The following is a 23792-nucleotide window of genomic DNA, read 5'->3' on the forward strand; positions in this document are numbered from 1 at the left end:
CAATCTTCGATATCGCTATCAAAGGTATTAATGTTCCCATGTTTAGGCATCCTTGCAAGTTTTTAAATTTTTCTTTTTCTCAAAATGGCGGCTTCCCGCGCTTGTCTTCTTCCCCCGCCTACTAAAATGGCGGCTTCCCGCGCTTGGCGGTCTTTCCCGCGCTCGTCTTCTTCCCCCGCCGACTACAATGGCGGATTCCCGCGTTTGCCTTCTTCCCCCGCTGGCTGCAATGGCAATTGCCGTGCTGCTGCCGTTCTCGACTCCCCAGCGGTTCTCAATTCCCCGACGCTGCTTTTACTCCCCCGCGGTTCCCGTGGGCATTCACGCTTACCCTGCTGTTGCGCCTCTCAGCCCCGCTTGCAGCCCGGCCCTTTACCCTGGCTGCGTTTGAGTTCTCCGCGGCTCTCGTGCCTTAAGCTGCCCCAGTCGCTGTGCCTCTCGGCCTCGATTGCAGCCCGGCCCTTTTCACCGGTCGTGGTCGAGTTCTCCGCCCTTTTTCCTCCGTTTTCCCTCCCCCACTCCACAGTCAACGCGGCCAACTTTCTGCTCGTGTCGCTGATCGGCTTACCCACCACCGTGGTAGAAGGGATGATCACTGCCTGTCGCTGATGGAGGGCTTCGTGGTCAGAATTTTTCTTTTTAACCCGGGTTCTCGATGCCTCCCGTGCGATGGTGCTCAGCAAGATGATGAGGGTGGATGCCTCTTCTCGACGCCCGTTCTGAGGACGAAGCTGCCTTGGATGTAAAACTGCCGCAGGGTAAGATCGGACTCGTCGCCACTGTTAAGTCTGTGTGTCCCAGTTATGCTTATTATAAATCACTGGACACAGACCACAAGAATAACATTTAACAGGTCTTTACTATTCGGAGGTCAGGGCTGAACTGCCCAGCAAATCCCTACACAACACTTATATACCGGTGTGGCCACCACCGGTATTACAGTATACAGCAGCCAAGAGAAAGTAGTACATCTCTTAAGGTAGTTCTCTTAAGGTGGAACAGGTTACATACACCACACTTTGTCTCTCTCAAAATCTCTCTCTCTCTCTCAGAACGAGTGGTGCAAAAATGGCTACCACACAAAAGCCAGGAAGAGGTCCCCTTTAAATAGCAACCCCCCAGCCCCACAGCGACTGGGAAGCGTTCCAGTCTACCTGTCGTTGGTAGCGCCAGGCGGAAAGGAGGGGGGCGCCACTCAATTTCCATTCCGGGGCGTCACAAGGGCGTTGCACTCTCGAATGACGTCAAGATCTGCGTGCGCAGAAGATGGGGCGGTATTGTTTAGCGCCGCCGCAAAATGTCCGGTCAATTCCACAAGAGGCGCAGATATCGCCTCGCCCGGGCGCTAGTTGCTTTGCGCCCCATTCGCGCCCTCTTAAGGCGCTAACGGGAGGCACAAACCAACTGAATTTTTCCCCCTATGTGTTATCAGCATCACTGAGGGGAAAGACACATTTTTTGAGAAAACGCTTTAAACCAATTCTGTCTACGGTACTGTTTTGTATTTGTTGGAAATAAAAGTAATGTAAAAACATATCAATATTCCTACAATCCCCTCTCACCCTCTATCTCCCTAAGGCCAAGAGAATTCCCAAGGTCAGGCCTATGCTAGCCATAGGGTGCTGGTCCTTATTTTAGGCAGATTATCTTGAATGGTAGGGGAAATCAACAAGATCCAATCCAAACAGAATCGGAGACACCCAAAGTGTAATGTCAAAGTAGGCAAAAAAAGCCCTAAAAGCAAGCACTCATGAATCACAGCAAAGGCCAGCCAGGACAGCTCAAACAGATCGGTGCTGGCTGTGTGCCTGAAGGATTTTATCTTGTTCCAGTTCTTAAAGGCGTACAGTGCTGCCATTGTACCAAAGGCGCAACACATCGGAATTCCAGCAGTTGCCAAGACACTCCCTCCCCAACTCGTGCCACCACCCATGGACCTAAAGGTATTATTGAGGCTGGAGCCACGGAGCAGTGCAAGCCTCCTGCACCCCACAGTGCTACCCTGATGGAAACCCCAAGGTAGTGTGTTTAAAACGCAAATTGGTCACCAGGCCTCTGGCCTTGGGTTTTCCTGGCCTGCTGTACCCAGTCCTTGTGCTGCCGGACAAGAGCAGTGGAATTCCAGCCCCTCAGTTACAAGGTGAAGTGTTACACATGAAAATATCAAGTTCAAAAGATCACAGACAGCCTGCAGATTAACTCCACCTTTTTAAGGTTACTTGAGAGCGGACCATCCTGTAGGCTGTTATACCAACGTCCTGACACTAGTGAGTGTTTTAAACTGCTTTAATAGTGCTGTGCTGGTGCCACTGGCTCTTGGCGGTGAGTCTCACGCTATTAGCCTACATCCTGGCATCAGTGCAGTGATGCGCCCGTCCATGACCTTTGACACTGACCCTGCCAATGTTTGTGGAGTCAGTGGGAGGCCTCTTAATTTAAATACCCCGGGCAGACATCTGTGTTCTCTAGAGAAAGATGAAAGAACTTGCATTTATATAGCGCCTTTCTCAACCGCGGGACGTCCCAAAGCGCTTCACAGCCAATTAATGACTTTAGAACCGTAGTCACGGTTGTAATGTTGGAATCGCAGCAGTCAATTTGCATACAGCAAGGTCCCACAAATAGGAATATGATAATGACCAGATAATCTGGGCAGCACGGTGGCATAGTGGTTAGCACTGTTGCCTCACAGCGCCAGGGACCCGGGTTCAAATCCGGCCTCGGGTGACTGTCTGTGTGGAGTTTGCACATTCTCCCCGTGTTTGCGTGGGTTTCCTCCGGGTGCTCCGGTTTCCTCCCACAGTCCAAAGATGTGCGGGTTAGGTTGATTGGCCATGATAAAAATTGACCCTTAGTGTTAGGGGGGATTAAATACGTGGGGTTACGGGGTTACGGGGATAGGGCTTGGGTGGGATGGCTGTCGGTGTAGGGACCGGGTGCTAGGGTTTGGATGATCAGCCATGATCTCGTTGAATGGCGGAGCAGGCTCGAAGGGCCGAATGGCCTACTCCTGCTCCTATCTTCTATGTTAATGATGTCGGTTGAGGGATAAGTATTGGCCAGGACACCGGGGCTAACTCCCCTGCTCTTCTTCGAAATAGTGCCATGGGATCTTTTACATCCACCTGAGAGGGCAGACGAGGCCTCGGCCTTGACCTTGACCTCTGACAGTGCAGCACTCCCTCAGGTCTCTGGAGTGCAACTGGAACCCACGACCTTGGGACACAAAGGCGTGAGTGCTACTAACTGAGCCATGGCTAACATCAAAGCGAACATGCCATGTTGGTCAATAGTCTTCCTGGCTGATGCCTGCGGGAGACCACCATGTCGGGAGGCAGCGTTACCGACACAGCATTAAAGCACAACGTAAATGCACCTTAACTATGTCTGCGGAGCCGGTAGTATAACTCAGTGCTACCGGATTACCTCACTCAGTTACCAGTGCCCAGTGCCTGCTGCAGAGAGGGGCCAGCGGCTTCCATAGTGGCCAGTGCTTTCTGAATTTCTTTAGAAATAGAAACCGGTTAAGCAAAGCCTTGATCTTAAAATTCTCATCCTTGTTTTCAAATCCCTCCATGGCCTCACCCCTCCCTATCTCTGTAATCTCTTCCAGCCCGATAACCTGCCAAGGTTTTTTAAAATTCATTCCCTGTCTGTGTGGAGTTTGCACATTCTCCCCGTGTTTGCGTGGGTTTTCTCCGGGTGCTCCGGTTTCCTCCCACAGTCCAAAGATGTGCGGGTTAGGTTGATTGGCTATGATAAAAATTGACCCTTAGTGTTAGGGGGATTAAATACGTGGGGTTACGGGGATAGGGTGGGATATGTGTTGGTGTAGGGGTTACGGGGATCGGGTGGGATATGTGTCGGTGCAGGCTCGATGGGCCGAAATGGCCTCTATCTGCACTGTGGGGTTTCTGTGATCTGTGATTCCCGGGATGTGGACATCACCGGCAAGGCCAGCATTTATTGCCCGTCTCTAATTGCCCTTGAGAAGGTGGTGGTAAGCTGCCATTTCAGAGGGCAGTTAAGAGTCAATCACATTGCTGTGGGTCTGAAGTCACATATCGGTCAGACCAGGTAAGGACAGCAGATTTCCTTCCCTAAAGGACAGTAGAGAACCAGATGGGTTTTTACGACAATCTGATAGTTTCATGGTCACCATTACTGACACTAGCTTTTTATTCCAGATTTATTTAATTATTTGAATTTAAATTCTCCAGCTGCCATGGTGGGATCTGAACTCAAGGCTCTGGATCATTAGTCCAGGCCTACTGGATTACTAATCTAGTAACAGATCCACTATGTTGTCGTACCCCTTTTCTGTTCTCCTCTAATTCTGGCCTCTTGTGCATCCCCAATTTTAATCACTCCACCATTGGCGGCCGTGCCTTCAGCTGCCTAGGTCTTAAGCTCTGGAATTCCCTCCCTAAACCTCTCCGCCTCTCTACCTCTCTTTCCTCCTTTAAGACGCTCCTTAAAACCTACCTCTTTGACCAAGCTTTTGGTCATCTGCCCTGTATCTCCTTATGTGGCTTATTGTTTTATAACGCTCCCATGAAGCACCTTGGGACGTTTAACTGTGTTAGAGGTGCTGTATAAATACAAGTTGCTGTTGTTATTGTTGTGAAGTGAATCGAAATAGAAAAATGATAGTCCAGCAAGGACAGGTATGTCTTGGCCACATCTAATTAAGGAAGGAGCTGTAGGCGGTGAACAGATAGTTTACGACATGATAACTGAAAGCTTGTTGGCACCTGTGGCAATATCAGAAAGCCTGTGAGTGTTGCCCAATACATGAGTATGCAAATTTTAATTTTAAATGAGGCGTGTTATGCTGCAGACACCAGCCGATAGTTTGGTCCGGATACTGTATCGGGTATAAATGTGCCTGACCCGACCGGGTGACTCTTACAATCCCAAATAAACGATGGAAGGACTTCTGCTTCTGGGTTTTGTTGCCGCTGTTGCGGTCGCAGGTCCTGTTGGGCGATACCCCGGGTGAGAAATGTCCCTGGATGCGCCGTGAAAGCGACGGAGGCGGGAAATTCTACCGCATGTACTAAATCTGACGTTTATACCTTTTTTGTTGTAAGGGATAAAGTTTTGCGTCTGAGACCTGAAAATGAACAGCACCTGCAGTTTATCAGGAACGTGGCCCGAACTGTGGAGGTAGGATTTCATGTTGCTAGTTAACGCAACTGATTTGAGTTCGATTAAATGAAACTATTAATTGTGTTATTGATGTGCATGCAGATTGATTTTTGGCAGCCACATTCTGTCGAGCTGGTGACCACAAACAGGAGTGTGGATTTCAGGGTCGGTGCTGATTGGGCTTCGGATGTTCAGACTGGGCTGGAGGAGATTGGATTGAAATATGAGTTAGTTTCAGAGCCTGCGTTAGCATTCACCAAACTTTATAATCATATCATTTGTACCTTTTTATAAAAGAAGAAAATAATGTTTTATTTTGTGCAGGGTATTAACTGAGAACCTGCAGATCTTAATCGAGAACCAGTTTGACCGAAAGGAGCCACGATCTGTCAGCTACGATTATGAAAGTTATCATAACTGGGATCAGGTAAAATTAACGTGGTTGTAACTTTTATTTTTAAACCGTGCACAGTCGGGTGTTAGAACTCTGCCAGTCATAGGAACATAGGAGCAGGAGTAGGCCATTCAGCCCCTTAAGCCTGTTCCGCCATTCGATTAGATCTGTACCATAACTCCATCGACCCGCCTTGGTTCCAGTCTTAGTGTAAACCTGCCCAGGCTGTTCTCATTCACCTTCTCCAGCTGCCCGACAGCAGAAATGAACTACCAGGAATGAAATGGACGTTAGGTACGACCGTAATCTGTTACAGGTAGACTAACTTTTATCCGAACTTCCGAAAACCGAAACCCTCTAAAAACCGAAGGTTTTTTCGTTCAGCGTAAGTCGTGCGTACGACATGACCAGAGTGGCGCACGACTTACGCTGAGCAGAGGGTCAGCATAAGTCGTGCGCACGACCCCGACCCCCGCCGACAACCCCCCGCGGACCCCCCCACGGACCCCCGCCGACCCCAACCCCCGCCAAACCCCCCGCGGACCCCCCGCCGACCCCCCATCAACCCCGACTCCCGCCGACCCCCCCCGGTGACCCCCCCGCGGACCCCCGCCGACCCCCCCGCCGACCCCGACTCCCGCCGACCCCCCCGCCGACCCCCCGCCGACCCCCCCGCGGACCCCCGCCGACCCCGACCCCCGCCGCCGACCCCGCCGACCCCCACCCGCCGACCCACCCCCGACAAATTTCCCAGTCTTATAAAATACCTTCCGTAATCCGAAATTTTCCGAAAACCGAAACACGGCTGGTCCCGAGGTTTTCGGATAAAGGATAGTCTACCTGTAATATAGTTTTCATTCGCGGCTGTTTCAGCTCATGTTGATAATCACAATAATAAGTTTGCTCTAGGAATAAGCCAAGAAAATCTATCCAGCCATATCAATCCGCCCTGACTGAATGTATACATGAACTATGCCTTGCATAAGTCACTGCACTTACTTGTATATGAAGTGCTCTGAGCTCTTTCCCACAGACCTAATAATGATGGGGGAAAAATTCAGTTGTTTGCGTGTCCCGTTAGCGCCTTAAGAGGGCGCTAATGGGGTGCAAAGCAACTAGCGCCCGGGCACAGCGATGTTTGCGCCGCTCGCGAAATTAACTAGACATTTTGCGACAGCGCTAAACACTACCGCCACAATCTCCTGCGTCGGCAGATCGTGACGTCAGTCGAGTGCGCAACGCCCCGTTAGTGCCCCGGACCGGATATTGAGTGGCGCCCCCTGCCTTACCGCCTGCTGCTAACAACGACAGGTTGAGGGGAGCGTTTTGCAGTCAGAAAGGGACTGGGGGAGCGCTATTTAAAGGTGACCGCTTCCTGCCTTTTTTTGTCGGTGACATTTGTGCACCACGCATTCTGAGAGAGAGAGAGAGAGAGAGAGACTTCTGGAGAGATTCAACGCTGTGTGAAGGAGTTTTGAGTACTGAGCAGCAATTTGCAGGTTTATTTTGATTTGCCCTTCCTTGCTTCGCCAGCGCTCTGAGGTAGCGCCTCGCTCCTCGGACTTTGCGCCTTAAGACAGGTGTGAAGCGCCTGATTTAGTGCTCCAATCACCTCCAGGGGCGATAAAAGCCAAGTTTGCCGTCGGAGCCGATAATTAGCGCCAGGCGCAAAACTTTGCGCACGGCCGATAATGGCGCCCCAAACGGGGCGATACTGAATTTTTCCCCCGATGACTTTAATAAAAAAGAAAGACTAGCATTTATAACATGGCCTCAGGATGTCACAAAGCACTTTGTGTATTAAGCACTTTTGAAGTGTAGTCTTTGTAATGTAGGAAATGCAGCAGCCAATTTGCACACAGCAAGCTCCCAAAAACAGCAATGAAATAAATGAGCAGATCATCAGTTTTAGGTGTTGGTTGATGGATAAATGTTAACCAGGACACCAGGAGAACTCCTCTGCTCATCTTCGAATAGTAACACGGGATCTTTTATGTCCACCCGAGAGGGCAGATGGGGACTTCAGTTTAACGTCTCATCCAAAAGACATCTCCCACAGTGCAGCACTCCCTCAGTTCTGCACGGGTGTGTCAGCCTGGATTATGTGCTCGAGTCGCTGGTGTCGGACTTGAACCCACAACCTCCTGACGCAGAGGCAAGGATGCTACCAACTTCTGAAGAACTGCCCGTGGCACATCACGGATAAGATAAACTGATCTAAACCGGGAAGGGAGAGATTAGAAGTAGTGGATGAAAGCGAAAGCTTGGTCGAAGAGATAATGTTGAGAAGGATTTTACATGAAATGAGAGAGGTGGCGAGGTTTAGCGAGGGACTTGCAGACTAGGACCCTGCTGACTGAAGGTTCTGCCACCAATGGTGGGGAGAAGGCGTAAGTGGTTTTTGATCCTAGCCCAATTGCTAGACGGACGGTTCGAATCGCCCCCGCCTTACGAACGTTCTATACCCGGGAATTATTATTCAGAGTGTAAATGGAATAAATCACGGACAGGAATGCATCGGTGAAAAATCAAACTTATATTTATTTGGTCTAACATACACTGGCTAAAACATGCACTACTAAATGAAATCACTGTCCCTGTGGAGAATAAAATCCAGGTTACAAACAACATACATACAGTACAAAACTGGGGACTATAACAAGCAGTAATTCCCTTGTTGCTATGGTGGACTCTAATTCCAGCCCTACCAATGAATTACCCAGTCGCATAAACCCCTTCACCTGGCTGAACCAAACGTAACTCCCACCCTCAGAATAGCCCAAAAGCTTCACTTCTGAGAGACTATGCTTACCCCCACACGCGGTCGGTTTCGATCGCTCTGCTCGTCGGCTTCTCTGGTACTTCTTGTTAGTGCGATCTTGTTGGAGCAGGGAGCAAGGGATAGAGAGAGAATGGTGGAAAAGAATCTATCTTTATAGGAGTCTGGCTGCCCCTATCTTTTCCCACCAATCTTTAAAATCCATTTGTTTTAGCACTCCGGTGCTTAATCAGTGATGGGTCTTCCTCGGACCCATGAGTATTGGATTAATGGCCCTAAGTCTGGGACATAGCTTTCGGTCTTTGTGTTGGGAAAAAAAACTGGCTCCCTTTCGGCTGGCTGAGGCCAGTGGGTTCATTGTTCTGCTTCTCTTCTGAGATGGAGGTGAGAAGTGGTTTTGCATATTAGAGTGGCCTTTTAATCAAGTTCAATGGCCCCCTTCCTTTTTCCAGGACTGTTGGGCGAACCCATACATTCTGGATGACTGAGTTCTTTTGTCACAGCCAACTGCCATGCGTTCTCTGGAGTTTTTGCGTGCCTCTCCAGCTCCGCAATGACCTCCTTTAAATGAACGATCATTGCCTGGTCCTCATGAAGCTCTGAACCCACCACTGTATTCTCTTCCTCTAGAATCTTACGCCGTTGGTTCTTTAACCCAGTGAGCTGCATCTGGAGTTGTGCATCATCCATATTATTAATAATACCCGTTTCTGTACTGAACGCTGTGGCTACATTGTTCCAGGTCCCTCTTCTCTGCCTCCCGGACCCCACACTATCCCCAACATTCAGATTATAAAGCTGTTCTTTCTCTACATTTCCATAGTCCAGTTCATAAAATTCCTGAAACATCGCTTTTAACAGAGCTTCATAAAGCTTCTCCGTCTTCGTTGGCCACCACACAGGCAGATGGACTTCAGTCATGTTCAGGATCACGGATGCCATGGCGTAGTGCATGTTCTGAAACAACACTTTGTCAGTAGGGATTAACAGCAACCCATTCCCTGGACCCCTGGTGGTGGTGGGACACCCATCTACAGTCGGGGCTCTGGGCGGGGGCTTCCTGGTGTATGAGATGAGCTCTGTGGCGTTGATGGTGTTCGGGGGTTTTGGGATTACACAGGAGTACACACTCCAATCCCAACCGATCCCACCCCCGGCGTCCTGCCATCGCCTGCTAATCACGATCGACACACCCGCTGGTCAGATCTTTTCCGACCCCCACATACACACGTAAATCCCTTCCTCGATTCCCACCACTTATCCCAACACACATTCACTCCTCCCTGAGAACCCGTGATCGTCTGGTACGTGTCATTACTTAGTCTTTCCCAGTCAGCTGTCTGGTCCCCTGTATCCGTGCTCAATTTCCTGAGCCACCACCACCTTCCCACTTTCCCTCTGTTACCCTAACCTGGGAGGCGGTAACCCCTATTCTTGGGCATGGGACAGACGCTTCACCATAGGTGAACTCGTCATGGCTGGAATACCGGGTGGAATTCGACCCCAGCCATCCAGGCCATCTTCCCTCATGGAGATAGATGCCGCCCCATCCTTCGAGCCACCTCCAGTGGTCACGGTCGGTCCGTCTCCGCCAGTGCAGCCGAAGGCAACCGATTCCTTGGTGTCGCCCCGTGACTCGTGCTGGCTTAGGCGTTCCCTGAAAACACACAGAATGCAGCGTTGTCCTTGGGTGATGCCTCACCTTTCCAGACGCAGCTACACATGATTAAAATCCAAACTATACTGACAAGCTAAGGCAACAGACAGGAGAGAAAGAAGTTATGTACAGCGCCACACGTCTCCGGGTGGCCACACTAGGTCTCCTCGACCCTGGGCCTCTTACGACTCCGGCTTCCTTCATTCACCGGTGTGTAAGGAGGCGTCCACGGCACCCTTGGCCGTGGGATCCTGGCACTCCTTCTCACTCCTGCCCCCACAGGCAGAACGACTGGTCCCTCTGTGGGCTCCTCACAGTCCCAGATTAGGGGCTGGAGACCCACACCTGTAGCGCAGCTCACCACTCCCTGCTGTTTCCTCCTCTTATCAGCTCTTTCCCCAGGGTTAAAAAGCTTGCACTGATTGATATGGAACCACTTAGTGTGTCGGGGCATTTTGACCGCATATACCATTGGACTCGCCCTATTCACGATACTGTACGGTCCCATGTATAGCGGTTCAAAAGTCCCTACCCTGGCGAAGTTTCTAACCATTACTTGATCTCCGACCTCCCACTCGTGGTGCCTCTGAGGCTCAAGCAATAAACGATTTCTGCAATGTTGCTTCCCCATGTTACTGGCAGCCTGCCAATGGATCTGTCTGAGATGCTCAAGCAAATTCTTAACAAACCTGTCCTGGTTCACCTCTCTCAACTGACCTTCCGTGAGAACCGGGGCCAGTACATGGCTGGGCGTTCTCATGACCCTGCCAGTCACGAGCTCATGCAGGGAATACCCTGTGCTTCTAGATGGGCTGGCTCGGACCCCCATCAGAACTAACGGCAAGACCTCCGCCCATTTTCTAGGCAAGTCTCCCGTCTCCTTCCGTAACCTTTCCTTGATGGTCCTATTCATCCGCTCCACAATCCCCGATGACTGCGGGTTGTGTGCAACGTGCCATTTACCTTCCTCACCTAGCATCTTCAAAGTCGCCTGCATGACTGCCCCTGTGAAGTGACTCCCCTGATCGGACTCCACATACTGTGGTAGCCCTCACCTAGAGAACACTTCTCTCATTAGAATCCTTGCGGTCCCCAAAGCTGTGGCTATTCGGCATGGGAAGGCTTCTTCCTTTACCGTAATACCTGCCACTCTGTATGGACCCTCTACCTTATCTCCCTTAACCAGCGTCTCCAGAACAGTCTTTAGGGCGGGATCCCGTGCCTGGACCATCTTTAGGTCTGGTGCCAATGCTACCCCTGCACTCCCTTGGGTCCCACCTCTGTCTCTGATCGCTGCTACCAGACTCGACCTATATGGATCCCAAAACGTGCCCGTTCGAGCACCCTCTTTGGCCAGCATGTCGGCCTGCTGATTGCCCTCCGCACGGGGTTCTGTCTTAGAATGGGCCTTGACTTTGTGGATATAGAAATCCCTCTGGGTTCCTATCGATGTTAAGATCTGTCGCAACAATGGCTTGGTTGCTAGGGGTTTCCCGTCTGCAGATGTGAACCCGCGACGAGACCAAATGGCTAAATATTCTGCACACGAATTGCAAATGAACATGCTGCCCGAGCAAATCATGTAGGGTGTAGGGAACTCTTCGGGGTGGGTAACCAGATACACCACCGCCGACAGTTCAGCGTGCTGGGCACTTGGGAGTTTAATGGCCTTTGGGTCAAAAATCCTGCATCCAGTGAGTCGCTCCCCGGCCACCACTGCACTGGACCCGTCTACATAGATCTCGCGGCCCGTCGGATGGATCCCAGCCCGAAACCCTATGTCTACGTCCCACACCCCTTCAACAGAACATTTGTGGGCCACCCCTGGGTAGATCAAATTTGCGGCGAGCTTGGGCTCACAGAGGCCTTTCACACTCAAATTCATCTGAGAGAGCAATAAAGTCCAGCGAGCAATGCGTGCACTGCTCACCGTGCCGTCCTTTATCCTCCCATCCAGAAGCATCTGAGTGGGCGTATGATGGGTTAAGGGAGTTATCGGGGACGCCCCCGTGAAGATTTGTGATCTCCTCACGGCCCAATGTGTGGCAAGCAGGTGCCTCTCACAATTGGAGTAACCCTCTCTACATCTGTGAGGATTCTTGATGAGTGTACCACAGGCCTCAGCTTGCCATGCTGCTCCTGGAGCAGCACTGCGGTCAAACTGTCTCCTGTGGCAGCTACCTCCAAAAAGAACTCCTTTCCCCCATTAATCGCTCCTAAAACCAGTGCGGTCCGCAGATCTCCCTTCAGACGACTAAAAGCTGCCATGCAACCCTCATCCCACTCCCAGCCCACTCCTTTGTGGAGGAGCCGGAGTAGAGGAGCTGCCGTAGCGGCATAGTCCTCTATGAAATCCCCGCAGTACCCTGTGAGTCGCAGGAAGGATCTTACCCCCGTTACCGTGGTCGGGGCAGGTAGCTCCTGTACCATCTCCCTCCTCGCCTCATCGATGGCCTTCTCCCCAGCACGCACAGTCAACCCGAGGAATTTTACTTCCTGCTGGCTGACCTGTGCTTTCTTGGGATTGACCTTGAACCCAGCTCCCTTTAACAGACTCAGCAGTTCAGCCAGCAGGGGGCCATGCTCCTCCTCCTCATTGGAGAACAAAAGCAGGTCGTCCACGTACTGCACAAGCTGCTGTGGCCTGCTGAACCCTTTTAAACAGTTGGCCATACATTGGTGGAAAATAGAAGGACTGTTGTGAAACCCTTGGGAAAGGCAGGTCCATGTGTACTGCTGACCCTTGAAAGTGAATGAGAACTTATACTGGTCCTCCCTTTTGAGAGGGATAGACCAGAATCTGTTCGAAATGTGAATGTTTTCGCGGATGCTGGGATACTCCCGATCAGGTCAGCTACGGCTGCGACGGTGGGGGCACAGGCTGGGATGTTCTTGTTAAGAACCCGATAGTCCACAGTGGCTCTGCACGAATTGTCCGGTTTCCTAACCAGCCAAATCGGAGAGTTCACATGGGTCGCTATGGGTCTCAATGCACCCTGCTCAAACAGTGATCCCACTGCTGTCTCTAAATCCGTCTCTGCCTCTCTGGGGAAGTTGTACTGTTTCTGTGGTCGGACCATGGGGTCCCCTTCTACTCTGACCTCCACCCCTATTACTCTCCCACAGTCGTGCTTGTGTGTAGCGAATGCCGCGAGGTTGGCTCGCACATCCGCTATGTACTCCGCCAGGGTAGAAGTGACCAAAAGTTCAAGGTCATAACTACCCTTGGGTTTCATCGTACACACGGTTCCCTTGCCTTGCTTCTCTGGTACAACTACCACCTCCTCCTCCTTTCCCATGCATACTGCCCCCCAAAGACAGTGATTCCGGAAATCCACCAATAATTGTGGGCCAGTATGAAGTCTGCCCCCAAAATGCCTATTCCCTCACGCTCCCACCGCATCAGGACACATTTCCACTCCTTATGGAGTGTACCCAGATTGACCGCTAGCGGGATGGAGAAAGACCCAGCCTGTTCGTTCCCGGTGAACCCTACTAATTTATATGGGACCCCGCTCGATAGAGGTGATGTGGTCGGGTTATCCGCATAGACAATGGTGCTTGAAGCTCCAGTGTCCAGCAGATAAGTCCCTTGCACTTTCTCCACCCCCATCTTCACGCACGGTCTCTTCCAAGCATCATAACTTAGTAGGCACAGGTAAACGGGCTGAGAAGCCTCTAGTCATGGGTCGGGATTGTTCGGGGCGGATGGGAGTACGCTGCCCGCTGCTGCGTCCACCCTACCCTGCCCTGCCGGAAAGACTGCGCGGAGAGCAGCTACTAATAACGTGAACGGATCAGTGCTGCTTCCTGCCACAGCTGCGGCTTTCTGCACTGGCGCTGGAGGATCCCCTTTCCCGCTCCTTTTGTCAGAGACTGGGCAGTTTTTCCTCCAGTGCCCTTTACTCCCGCACCCATAACAACCCTGCTTCTTCTCTGAGCTACCCCCTGTAATGATATCAGCAAATAGAGATGGTATTTGCCTGTTTGATTATGATGCCTTATCAGCATGTTTGCATGTATTGATTGCTTATGCCTGACCAGCAGAGGTCATGTGACCGAGAGACAAGCAGTTTGGGTTTAGTTTCAGTTTCGTTCTAGATGCATCACAAGCATCGTGTCTCCTGTAAAAGCTGTTTAAAAGAGTTGAACAGACATTAGATTAAAAGACATTCTCTTTCATAAATGCCTCGTCATTGAACCCACAAAGAAATCAATACATGGTGTCAGAAGTGACTGAAAGAGATGAAGAGAAAAAATCTGAAGTTAAATCAGCTCTCCACAAATTAGCAAGCCAAAAGAGAACATCGTTGCTTACCATTGGAGAATAGCTAATGAAGTGAAAAAATGGAAGGTTTACACCCACCGGCGACGCTTCAGTTGACAGGTAATGTGGCTGAAAATTGGAGGAGATTCAAACAACGTGTAGAGTTGTATTTATCAGCAATCGGAGCTGACGAGAAAAGTAATAAAAGGAAATCGTCACTGTTCTTACATGTCGTGGGTGATGAAGCGCTGGAGGTGTATAATAACTTCACATTCGCTGCTGATGGAGACAAAATGAAGCTAGATAAAATAATGGAACAGTTTGAGGCCTACTGCATACCTAAACGTAACGTGACGTTTGAGAGGCACAGATTTTTCACATGTGTTCAGAAAACGGGTGAGACTATTGATCAGTATGTGACTGAACTGAGAAACAGAAGCAAATCGTGTGAATTTGGGGGACTGACAGACTCGCTGATAAAAGACAGACTGGTGTGTGGTATTCCAGATAATGGTCTAAGGGAAAGACTGCTAAGAGAGCAAGATCTAGACCTGGGAAAAGCCATAGCACTGTGTAAGGCTACAGAGACTGTGAAGTCGCAGGCAAAGGAGCTGTTCAGTGACAGTAGCTGCAACGTGGATGCAGTGAGTAAGAACGGACACAAACCGTTTAACAAAAAGAGCGCCAATGTGAAAAAAGAGGCGTGGCCAGCGAACGAAAATGAAAGGGACAATCGAAAGTCATGTCGTCGATGCGGTACACAGCATCCACCAAGAAAGTGTCCAACATATGGTAAAACATGCAATAGTTGCAACAAGAACAACCATTATGCCCGTTGCTGTAAGAACCAAATGCAACAAAGCAGGGTTCATGCAGTAGATGAAAGCGACATAGAGGAGTTCTATGTAGATGTTGTGTCTGAAAACAAAAAAGAAGAAAGAGACTGGATGTTGACACTAAAAGTGAATGACATACATATTCCATTTAAATTGGATACTGGAGCACAAGTTAACGTGATATCAGAGACTGATTTTAAGAAAATTAGACCCAGACCAAAGATACATGGAATCAATGTGAAAGTGACAGGATACTCAGGTACTGAAATACCAGTGAAAGGAAGATGCATTGTCAAAGTGACACACAAGGACAGAGAGCACACGTTAGCATTAATCGTGGTGCCAAAGGAGGTGCAAGCCATACTAGGTTTAAAAGCCTGTGAGAGACTGAACCTGGTAAAGAGAGTCCTCGTTGTGGAAAGCGAAGGAGAGACAGTCTATGATGAACTGAATGTTGCGTACACACCGGGTAAGCTGATGTATACAGCAGACACGTTGTCCAGAGCTGTTGACCCAGGAGAGCCCGCAAACACAGTGAAAAGACTGAAGTACAAGGCAAAAGACAGTGGAACTGACTTCTACCAGAGCATGCTTGTATACCGCACAACGTCGCTCGAGTGTGGTAAGTCACCAGCCCAACTCCTGATGGGACATTGGCTAAGTACAAACCTACCAATCCCGGAGAACCTCCTGAAAACAAAAGAGGGGGAGAAAGTGAGGAAGTTCAAAGAGCAACAGAAAGAAAAGCAAAAGTACTACTATGACAGAGGAACACAAAACCTACCTGAACTCCACACTGGTGACCAAGTAAGGTTCAAAGACAAAACAAACACATGGACTCAGAAGGGAACTGTCCTGAGTGAAGTTCAACCAAGATCATACACCATTCAGACAGATGAGGGTGCTGTTCTGAGAAGAAATCGTTGAGATCTTCTCATGGGACCAGCCACAGCAGGTCAAGAGACTGACATTGTTGAACAACCTGATCACACAGCTGAGAACACATCATCTGAGGCAACAACTCAGATTCAAGGACAATCAATCAGAAAATCCTCAAGACACGTGAAGCCTCCTGAGAGACTCATTGAGCAAATTTAAGGACTATTGTTATAGAAGGAAGTAATGTTATCTTATTCTTTCTTCAAGTTCTAGTGTATTGACATATTTCATGTGAACACACAAAGCAAGGTTAAAAAACTTTGATCATGATAATGATAATGTAAGTTCATTAAGTGTTACAGTTAAAATGCAGATTAATAAAAAGAAAACATGTTGTTAGTTAAAAGTAAAATACTTTTGTTTTAAGAAAAGGAAATGTAATGATATCAGCAAATAGAGATGGTATTTGCCTGTTTGATTATGATGCCTTATCAGCATGTTTGCATGTGCCTGACCAGCAGAGGTCATGTGACCGAGAGACAAGCAGTTTGGGTTTAGTTTCAGTTTTGTTCTAGATGCATCACAAGCATCGTGTCTCCTGTAAAAGCTGTTTAAAAGAGTTGAACAGACATTAGATTAAAAGACATTCTCTTTCATAAATGTCTCGTCATTGAACCCACAAAGAAATCAATACACCCCCTTCCTGGCGCCACTCTCTTCTAACGTTGCCCCCACTAGGCTTTAACTCGTGTACTCTGCCCTTTGGTTTGTCATCCTCACCCCTACCATTCTTAAAAGAGAGAGTTAACTGCCGGATCACACTCTCTTCTGTGATCTGGGGATCCCTGGAATCGAACCACCCCTCTGCTTTGGCGTTGATCCTGGGCAGGCTGTTCGCCACCAGGGTCCTCAGCCAATGAGCCCTCAGCTCCCCCTGCAGCTGTGCCCAGTGGGGCACCCCCGCACAGGCACTCTGGTAAACAGGCCAAAGCCTGTCTGCGAAAGCCTGCGGTGCCTCCCCAGCTGACTGCAGTGTCCTTTCCAGTCGGGAGAAGGGACTTCCATCATTGAGGCCCATAGCCTCTAGGATGTCATCCTTTACCCCCTCTAATGTACCCTGCCCCCTCTTGCTACCCACTGAGAGCGACTGGTACAACCTACTATCCAGGGAAAATAAAAGTAATTTGGCTGTCTCAGCTTCGTTACAATTATTAATCCCCCCCCACCTGCTCCACATTCGTAAAATGGACAGATGGGTCCCCTGTGCTGGTCAGTTTGGTCAGGTTAGAGACCATTGCCTGCAGCTGGGGGGTTGTATACGGTACCACGAAGTCACTCTGCAGTGCTCCTTGCTCTTGACCGTCTATGGGCGCACCGTATTTCCGCTGCCGGACAGGGCACATGGGTCCTGGTCCCGGCACTTCGGGCGGTGGTCGAGCGTCCTCCTCTGCCTCACAGTCCTCCTTATCTCCCTCCTGCTCGTCCTCATCTACCCGGGCCACTCCCGGAGCTACCAAGCAGACCATCCCTTTGGCTTTAGATAGAGCATCGGTCAAATTCCGGATCTGCTCCTGGCAAGGACCATGATTACCCATATCAAACCCTCCAGTGCTGGCGACTCTGTATGCCACCTGAATATCCTTCAGCTGCTCTCCCAGCACCTTTACCTCACTCAACAAGCAAGCGTTCTGCTCCCTAACCACCCTCTCGTTCCCCTTTGCCTCAGTTACCTGGCATTGCAAGAACTCCTTATGGTTACGGTAGGTTTCCTCCTGGCTTATTCTTCCCTGCTTCTCATCCCTTAGCTCCATGCATAACCTGCTCCCTACTACAGCCCTTGCGTCTGACTGTGCCGCAGACTCCCTGAGTTCTGCCTCTAACTTAGCAACCTGCTTATCTAGCAGTTGCAATTGTCTTTGTAGACAGACAAGCCATATCGCCTTTTCAATGCTGTGCCTATGCTCCTTGCCCTCCGTCCATTCTGCCGCTGCATCCACAGGCAACAAGCCTAGCACCCACTTCTTAGTGACGCTAACCTTTTTAAACACATATGAAGAAATCCTTTCCTCCATTTGGGATCTTTCGCCAGAAGCACTGTCCATGACTGATTTACACTTCTTCAACCCAGGTTCTGCCACTGGTCGCCAAGAGATGTAAGCGTTTTTTGATCCTAGCTCAATTGCTAGACAGACGGTTCAAATCGCCCCCGCCTTACGAAAGTTCTATACCCGGGAATTATTATTCAGAGTGTAAATGAAATAAGTCACGGACAGGAATGCTTCGGTGAAAAATCAAACTTATATTTATTTGGTCTAACATACACTGGCTAAAACATGCACTACTAAACGAAATCACAGTCCCTGTGGAGAATAAAATCCAGATTACAGACAACATACATGTGGTAAACCACTGTTATAGTTATCACTGTATATTGTTCTCACTGTTCTCACTGTCACATCACTACACGAGGTCGCCTCTTGTCGCACTGTTATACCTGGGCTGACCACCTCCGACTCCGCCCATTACCTGCCCAGGTATAAAGGTAGCTGACTGGCTAGTATTCCTCCCTGTTGGATCGGATCACCCACGAGGGTGGGCTCTGTTATTTAGCCAATAAAAACCTTCAGTTACGTTCTTAACTCGTCGCCTTTTATTGGACTAATTGATAGGCATATCAATTTTATTGGCTAAATTTTAAAGATGTCTGATAATGAACAAACTCTTCGCCTTGTTCGGGTTCCCGAACTATATACATAGTGACCGGGGCGCCTCCTTCATGAGCGAGGAACTCCGTCAGTTCCTATTGGAGAGGGGTATTGCAGCAAGCAGGACCACCAGCTACAACCCCCGAGGGAACGGCCAGGTGGAAAGAGAGAACGCGACGGTATGGAAGGCCACCCTCTTAGCCTTAAAGTCTAAGGGCCTCCCAACCTCCCGCTGGCAAGAGGTCCTCCCGATTGCGCTGCACTCCATCCGGTCACTACTTTGCACTGCCATTAACACCACCCCCCATGCCCGAATGTTTGTCTTCCCCAGGAAGTCGACTACGGGAACAACTGGGGACTATAACAAGCAGTAATTCCCTTGTTGCTATGGTGACTCTAATTCCACCCCATCAACGAATTACCCAGTCACATAAACCCCTTCGCCTGGCTGAACCAAATGAAACTCCCACCCTCGGAATAGCCCAAAAGCTTCACTTCTGAGAGACTATGCTTACCCCCACACGTGGTTGGTTTCGATCGCTCTGCTTGTCGGCTTCTCTGGTACTTCTTGTTAGTTCGATCTTGTTGGAGCAGGGAGCGAGAGGGAGAGAGAGAGAATGGTGGAAAAGAGTCTATCTTTGTAGGAGTCTGGCTGCCCCTATCTTTTCCCACCAATCTTTAAAATCCAATTGTTTTAGCACTCCAGTGCTTAACCAGTGATGGGTCTTCCTCAGACCCATGAGTATTGGATTAATGGCCCTAAGTCTGGGACATATCTTTCGGTCTTTGTGTTGGGAAAAAAAACTGGCTCCCTTTCGGCTGGCTGAGGCCAGTGGGTTCATTGTTCTGCTTCTCTTCTGAGATGGAGGTGAGAAGTGGTTTTGCATATTAGAGTGGCCTTTTAATCAAGTTCAATGGCCCCCTTCCTTTTTCCAGGACTGTTGGGCGAACCCATACATTCTGGATGACTGAGTTCTTTTGTCACAGCCAACTGCCATGCATCCTCTGGAGTTTTAACAAACCAGTCCCCCACGCATTTGCACAGGACGATCCCACCTCAGGGAAAACACCCTCAGCCCATAAAGTCCACAAAAATACTCTCGACTGAGTCCATTCTTCAGAGACTTTGCGATCTCTTCAGGGGGGAACACACAAACGGCCAGAGTCCAAGGAAGGGAGTTTCCGGCGGTGGATGTGGGTCTGGAGGAGATTGCAGAGATAGGGTGGGGTGGGCCATGGAGGGATTCAACAAGAAGGATGAAGATTCTAAATTTAATGTGTTGGTTGATGGGAAGATAATGTACAGCAATCAGTACAGGAGTAAGGGCTTAATGGATAGAATGTGTTCACAAGTTTTCTTTTTACTAGCAATGGTGATACATCCAAAATAATAAAAATAAATCCAGTGACTGTTAAGGTTTGATAATCAATTGTAGATTGAATCCTGGACTGCTACCATCGCTAATGAAAACCCAAGCCTCATTTCTCGGTTCGAAATTGGAAGGAGCTACGAGGGACGTGGCATCTATCTCCTCCGCGTAAGATCACTTGTGCTATATTTCATTATCGTTGTGCTAGTTTCTGATCTCTCCGTCCCACCCTGTGCCAGGAGACTCCTGTTTTACGAAAGCTTGATAAGGTTTAGCATTTACACTGATAATGTAGCCTAACAGTATGATGGTGTCCGCCAATCTCTTGTTAAAGGTCGGCAAGAGAACAGGTTCTGTGAAACCTGCCATCTTCATGGACTGTGGAATCCATGCCAGGGAATGGATTTCTCCAGCATTTTGCCAGTGGTTCATGAAAGAGGTTAGTAGTGAAACCTCACCTATTTCAGTTGTGGGATTTACTTACAGATACTTTCTTATAGAGATCGAGAAACATACCCAGGTAACATTTAATAAAATGGCTTATACATTCCACAGGCTATTAGAACTTATGGAACGAGTTCTACCCTGAACACTCTTGTCAATGAGCTGGATTTTCTGCTTGTTCCTGTTATAAATGTAGATGGTTATGTCTACAGTTGGACCAAGGTAAGCAGCAGATTCTTTGTGTAACGTATTTTGTAGATAAATGTCTCAGCTGGGTTGGACTGCCTTTGCCTAATTCCATTCCTATCCACAAAAGCAAAATACTGCACATACGGGAAATCTGAAATAAAAACAGGAAATACTGGAAATACTCAGCAGGTCAGGGAGCACCTGTGGAGAGAGAAACAGAGTTAACGTTTCAGGTCAATGACCTTTCCACTATCCAATCATAGCCAGATAATCTCCTGCAATGGCTTCTCTTCCCACTGCCACACCATTACCTATGGAGCCTCCCAATGATCTACCCTTGGCCTCCTCCTATTTCTCATCTACCCCTCGGCACATCATCTGAAAACACAACATCAGATTACACATATATGCTGATGACACCCAGTTCTACCTCCCCACCACCTCTCTTGAATCCTCCACTGCCTCTGATTTGTCACGCTGCTTGTCCAACATCCAGTATTGGATGAGCAGAAGCTGTTCCTCCAATTAAATATTGGGAATACCAAAACCATTGTCTTTGGTCCCCACCACAAACTCTGTTCCCTAGCCACTGACGCCGTCCCCCCTCCCTGGCCACTGTCTGAGGCTGAACTGGACTGTTCGTAAACTTAGCGTCCTATTTGACCCTGAGCTGAACTTCCGACCCCATATCCTCTCTATCACCCAGACTGCCTACTTCCCCCTCCGTAACATCGCCCGTCTCTGCCCCGTCTCAGCTGATTTGCTGCTGAAACCCTCATTCATACCTTCCGCCCTCCCTAAACTGGCCCAGCTAGTTTTGTAACTTTTAGCTGACGTTTCAGCAATAAAACTGTGGAAAAATCAGTCATTTGCTGCAGTTTGGCTTGTTACCAACATCCAACAGTGTTGTACAGAATTCTTTACAGTTAAAATGATACACAGAAGCAAAATGAAAGGTGAGTTACCAAACAGCACAGAAACTAAACCTATACTACATCCAGCTGGGTTGACTTTTTTTAAATAAATGAATCTATAGTTCTTACAGCTTTTCTTAGTAACTTCTTAGAAAGTCACATTCTCTGGTGACACATATGTTTCATGGGAAAAACCTACCTCTTTGACCAAGCTTTTAGTCACCCCTCCGAATAGCTCCTTCTTTAGCTCGGTGTCAATTTTTGTCTGCTTAGGTTCCTTAGACCATTTTACTACATTAAAGGCACTATATAAATGCAAGTTGTTGTTAAAATTATTTGTTTTTGCTCCGCATGAGGCTTCTCCCACCCTACTTCATCTAAACTTCTAGCATATCCTTCTATTCCTTTCTCTCTCTCATGTGTTTATCTAGCTTCACCTGAAATGCATCTATCCAAATATATATTACTATTTTCCAACTGATCTAACATTGGCTCGTAATTTTCGATAGGAGGCTTCCTGCGTACGGATGTCTCCTATTGGAAAAAAATCTACGAACTGACCCAAGTGCTCCTGAGGTCCAGATACTTCCGCTCCTGGGCCTCTCCAGAGTCGAAATGCGCAGGGCCCACGTATCCCCAGGGGCGCGGGCAGTTCGCAAGCATCCCTGGGATCACATAGAAACATAGAAGATAGGAGCAGGAGTGGGCCATTCGGCCCCTCGAGCCTTTTCCACCATTTAATGAGATCATGGCTGATCATCCAAATTCAGTACCCTGTCCCTGCTTTCTCCCCATATCCCTTGATCCCTTTAACCTTAAGAAATATATCTAACTCCTTCTTGAATATATTTAATAAGTTGGCCTCAACTGCCTTCTGTGGTAGAGAATTCCACAGGTTCACCACTCTCTGGGTGAAGAAATTCCTCCTCATCTCTGTCCTAAATGGCTTACCCCTTATCCTTATGTAAGAAGTCACACAACACCAGGTTATAGTCCAACAGTTTTATTTGAAATCACAAGCTTTCGGAGCGCTGCTCCTTCGTCAGGTGAAGTGGAGAGATGCATAAAGACACAGCTTGGATACTTTCATAATCATTGTTCCCTTCTTGTTAGCTGATTACTTATACTACAAAACTACAACAGGTAGTTACTAATACCTTCAACTCCTTTTTTCAAAAGCCTTCTTATCATAGAATCATAGTATGATACAGCAGAGAAATAGGCTGTGCGGCTACTCGTGCTTATGCCAGCTCGCTCGTAGAACTATCCAATTATTCACATAGCCCTGTAATTTTTTCCCTGATACAACAACAGCGACATAAGAACATAAGAACATAAGAAATAGGAGCAGGAGTAGGCCATTCGGCCCTTCAAGCCTGCTCCGCCATTCAATGAGATCATGGCTGATCTTCTGCCTGAACTCCATTCACCGGCCCTATTGCCATATCCCTTGATGCCCTTACTAGTCAGAAATCTATCGACTTCTGTTTTGAATATACCCAATGACTGAGCCTCCACAGCCCTCTGGGGTAGAGAATTCCAAAGATTCACCACCCCTTGTGTGAAGAAATTTCTTCTCATCTCAGTCCTGAATGGCCTGCCATTTATCCTGAGGCTGTGGCCCCTGGTTCTAGACTCCCCAGTCAAGGGAAACATTCTCCCAGCATCCATCCTATCAAGCCCTGTAATATGCATTTATATAGCATTTTTAACATGGTAAAAACGTCCCAAGGTGCTTCACAGGAGCGTTATCAGACAAAATTTGACACCGAGCCACATAAAGGAGCTATTTGGGCAGGTGACCAAAGGCTTGGTCAAAGAGATAGGTTTTAAGGAGCGTCTTAAAGGAGGAGCGAGAGGCAGAGAGGCGGAGAGGTTTAGGGAGGGAATTCCAGAGTTCAGTGCACATTTCTCCAGGGATGGGATGGCAAATGATGGTGCCAAGTAACAGGCCAAGAAAACAAGGTGATATTTGCAGCGCGTCCAATCATAATTACTGCTGTGGAGTAAAATGTCAGACTGGATTTAAATATATAAAGACGTGCTCATACAACACAATGTACTGTGAGGGTTTTATGCGTCTACGTGCCTGTTCACTGTGTCTATCTACAGAATCGACTTTGGAGGAAGACACGCTCCAGGAATCCTGGCTCTGACTGTGTGGGCACTGATCCAAACCGAAACTTCGATGCCAAGTGGTGCTGTAA

General features: G+C 48.7%; 1 protein-coding gene across 1 annotated transcript in view; it reads left to right on the top strand.

The window, feature by feature from the left end:
- The first annotated feature begins 4890 nt into the window (after positions 1 to 4890).
- The window catches only part of LOC147115536 (carboxypeptidase B-like), a 33321-nt gene continuing 14419 nt past the window's right edge, over positions 4891 to 23792 (top strand). The window contains exons 1-8 of the mRNA XM_085989845.1: positions 4891 to 4998; positions 5094 to 5169; positions 5254 to 5378; positions 5476 to 5578; positions 20105 to 20206; positions 20373 to 20477; positions 20594 to 20704; positions 23698 to 23788. Of these exons, the coding sequence (XP_085845971.1) occupies positions 4928 to 4998; positions 5094 to 5169; positions 5254 to 5378; positions 5476 to 5578; positions 20105 to 20206; positions 20373 to 20477; positions 20594 to 20704; positions 23698 to 23788 (784 nt within the window). The 5' untranslated portion in view covers positions 4891 to 4927. The remainder of the gene's footprint in view (positions 4999 to 5093; positions 5170 to 5253; positions 5379 to 5475; positions 5579 to 20104; positions 20207 to 20372; positions 20478 to 20593; positions 20705 to 23697; positions 23789 to 23792) is intronic.

This window comes from Somniosus microcephalus, chromosome 6, assembly GCF_052327205.1.
Source record: "Somniosus microcephalus isolate GS21.2 chromosome 6, FLI_Smic_1.0, whole genome shotgun sequence".
Lineage (NCBI taxonomy): Eukaryota > Metazoa > Chordata > Chondrichthyes > Squaliformes > Somniosidae > Somniosus > Somniosus microcephalus.